We start from the raw sequence: 3,359 nt of genomic DNA on the forward strand, positions 1-3,359 counted from the left end.
ATCTACAAGGTCCCTCCCGACCCGACTTCTATGATTCTATGACCAAGGGGGAACCAGTCAAGTGTGCGACACCCTCAGGCCAGCAGCAGCGGCAGGAGTGCCTGGAGCCCAGCGCTGTGCCCATGGCCCTCACCTGTAGTCCCGGAACGTGTATGCTGGGGGCTCCTTGACACACACCATGGCCTCTGCATTGAGGATGCAGTTATCCACATGCACATCGTGGCTGTTGTCTGTCCGGTCTTCTTGCTTATCTAAGAGAAGACAGCCTGGCTGATCAGACTGGCTACTGTCATCTCAAAGGGCAGGACTCGGCTATCCATACCACTTACCAAGCACTAAGCCCAAGGAAACCCGCAGCAAGACCCCAACCCACAACACAAAGAGCCTATCCCCATACCAGCGCTCTGACTTGAGGATTTGGGGCTGTCCCCAAGGAGGCTGCAATGCAGTGGGAGAACTCTGTTATCCTGTTGCCTGGTTTGACTTACACCTGCAAGGTGCCCTAACCCTTCTCTATTTCTGGTGGGACATCAGTTATTTCCCTACTCATTCTGAGACGGGCATTGAACTTCTCTGCTTTACCCAGCACTTCTGAGGGTGTGGACAGACATGGGGCAGAGCCTGGGATGGCAGGCCAAGGCACCCAGGGCAGGGAACAAGACTGAGCAGCAACAACATGCTTAGCGCAGTGCTTGGCCTGTGTCATGAGGGAGGTGAGGCTAGAGGGTCCCAGTGGTCCCTTCTAGCTAGTGAGCATCTGAATCCGTGGGCACTGCTGGCCTTGAAATTCAGGTAGTCAGGATGCCCAACTCTTTTACACGCTCATGGACACTCACTGCCCCAGGAGGTACTGGTGGAACCCATCTTTACTTGGTATCTGGGAGGAGGGAAGATCTCCAAGGTGGGGAGTGTCCAGAAGGGACAAGATGATCAAACACAGTCTTGGTCCAGATACTGGCTGGATCGCTGTTCTGAGTCTGGGATGGGGGAAGGATTCCGGGAAAGCCAAGAAAGGATCCTGTGAGATGAACCTCAAGATCATCCCCCAATAAAAGGCAGGCATATACCACCTAAATCTCCAGTAATTTCAGGGGGCCCTGCAGGTAAGTGTCCCCTGAAGCCCCCAAGCTTTGGGGCAGGCACGTTAATAAGCACAGGGCTGAGCCACACATGGACCTCTGAGCTCCAGGAAGGAGTGAGAAGGAGCCCTCAGCATCTGTCCCAGAGCCTGAAGGCCACTGAGGGCAGCACCACCAGTGAAAACCAGGAAAGGGAAAGCACAAGGCCTGGGTCCCACTGAGGCCGGGTGAGGCCCCAGCACCTGCATTCACCTTCAATGGCTGTGCGGCACACCAGGTGCGAATAGGAGAAGTAGAGCGGTGTGTCCAGGCGGAAGTAGGACTCCATCAGGCGCCGCACCTTCTCCGTCACGTTGTAGTAGAGCCAGGCACTCTGCACAGGGACTTTGTGCTCCTGGCCCAGCTGCGGTAGACAGAGAGCATGTTCATGAGGGCTGCCGTTGCTGGGCGGCCAGGCTTCTCCCCTGGCCGTTACCCTGAGCTGTGCTTCCAGCTGCTCTATGGGAATGGCAGTGTTCAAGAGATGGTGCCCTTTGCCCAAGGCTGGGATATGAAGACTGGGGCCCACCCCCTCGGCCCTCTCTGGCTGGCATGGGGTTTCTTTGCACTCACTCAGGGGTTACTCTACGGCTTGGCCATTTTCTGAATCAGCTTTGTCATGGGTAGCCAGTCCTGTTCATGCCTCCAGGCAAGAACAGGTGGGTGTGAGGTCTGCCAAGACCTCGTTCCTCGATGGCCCAAACCCCAGCCCCACCCAGCTCTAGTCTCACTCTTCTGCCCACTCGCACCTGGGGTTCACCCCATCCCCAAATCTGCCACAACAGCAGTCCTACCCTGAGGGCTTTATAGACGGTCACGCCGTAGAAGGTCTCGCTGGGAGTATGAGGGGATGTTTTCCCACGATAGCCATCCCCAGCAGAGGCAGCTGCCTGCAAAACCCAGAGTCAGAGGTGAGACATCTGTGCCGCTGCCTGCCCAAGAGAAGGGACCAGGCAGACCCTGGTGAGACCAAGGAGACCAAGCAGAGCATCTGGGGACCCCACACAAGCACAGTAGGTAGGAACTCCTCAAAAAAGCAATGCCAGGAATAGACACCAGGATTCATGGTGCTGGGAACCAGCCCTGCTAGAAACTCCAGTCCCAGCTACAAGCATCAGACTCCAAGGTGAGGAATTCAGCCTGGCCCCTCTCCACCCAGCACAGGCCCTCAGTGACCTCCATCCTGCCTTCCAAACCAGACCCCGCACCCCTTCCTTTCCAGTAGCAGGCTGGACATGTTACAGCTACAGTCGTTGTCTTGCAAGTCAGACAAAGCGATGTCCCTTGTATGCAGCAGTGGGTGCGCTGGGTGTCTGCACTGCCAGTTGGGGAGGGGAGTTGGGGTGGGAGACAAAGGACTCAGTTTCACACCTTAAGAATGGCAGTGGATTGACTGTCTCTCTAAAGAGTTTGCTCAGGTATTTTTAAGTGGCACTCCTCCCTCATCTCCCTCTCCCAGCTACACCCAGTCAATCCTCCCCTCCTTCCTGCCTGGCTTTGGTGTCCACCTGGACCCACACACCTCACTTCCTCAGGATTTCCCTACCCAGGTTCTCTGCGTCTCCCAGCCAGCCTGTTCCTCCCCAGCCCTGCATTTCCTGGGTGCTGCGGGTAGCAACTAGCCACTCACATTGGTGAGCCTCTGCAGTTCCCGACACTCCTCATCAGAAATAACTCCGTCCACCACCACGCGCTGGGAGCCATTCAACATCCTGGAGTTCATGGTGATGCTGACCCCATCATACAGCAGTGGCCCACCTGCAGAGCCAATGCACAGGTCAGGGGAGCACCTGGCGGGGTTGGTGGGACCAAGGGCAGAAGAGGGTGCGTCAGTCCCTCCTCGCCCACTGCCCTCTGGCTCCTCTCACCTTCCCGAATTAACTTGTTCATGTCCACAGACTCTTTGGTCTTCTCCTCCACCAGCGTCTCTATCTCCTTCATCAAGTTGCCAATCTCTTCAGAGATTCGTGCTGCTGTCTCACGCTCCACCCTGCAAACAGAGAGGCCTTCAGGAGCAGCCCCAGGGCTCCACTGCCCCAACCTGCCTTGGCGGCGGGGGCCAGATTGAAAGACCTGCAGGGAGACTGTGGGGGGCAACTTTGAGGTCTCCATAGAGGGGGCAGTGACACGCACAGTAGGGTTGCACAAAATTTCATCACCAGTTTTGTTTCAATGCTGTTTTGACCCGTTTTGAGGTCAAAACAGCAAAAACAAAACAAAACAGGTAAGGTGGAAACATTT

The 3,359-nt window shown here is 56.1% G+C and overlaps 1 protein-coding gene across 1 annotated transcript in view; it reads right to left on the bottom strand.

Annotated features, from left to right (window-relative positions):
* Positions 1 to 3,359, bottom strand: part of P3H1 (prolyl 3-hydroxylase 1) — a 19,003-nt gene that overhangs the window by 4,717 nt on the left and 10,927 nt on the right. The window contains 5 exon segments of the mRNA XM_019512028.1: positions 134 to 251; positions 1,332 to 1,482; positions 1,913 to 2,008; positions 2,749 to 2,876; positions 2,987 to 3,108. Of these exon segments, the coding sequence (XP_019367573.1) occupies positions 134 to 251; positions 1,332 to 1,482; positions 1,913 to 2,008; positions 2,749 to 2,876; positions 2,987 to 3,108 (615 nt within the window).

The sequence above is a fragment of the Gavialis gangeticus genome, unplaced genomic scaffold (genome assembly GCF_001723915.1).
Source record: "Gavialis gangeticus isolate Ggan-Ray unplaced genomic scaffold, GavGan_comp1, whole genome shotgun sequence".
Classification (NCBI taxonomy): domain Eukaryota; kingdom Metazoa; phylum Chordata; order Crocodylia; family Gavialidae; genus Gavialis; species Gavialis gangeticus.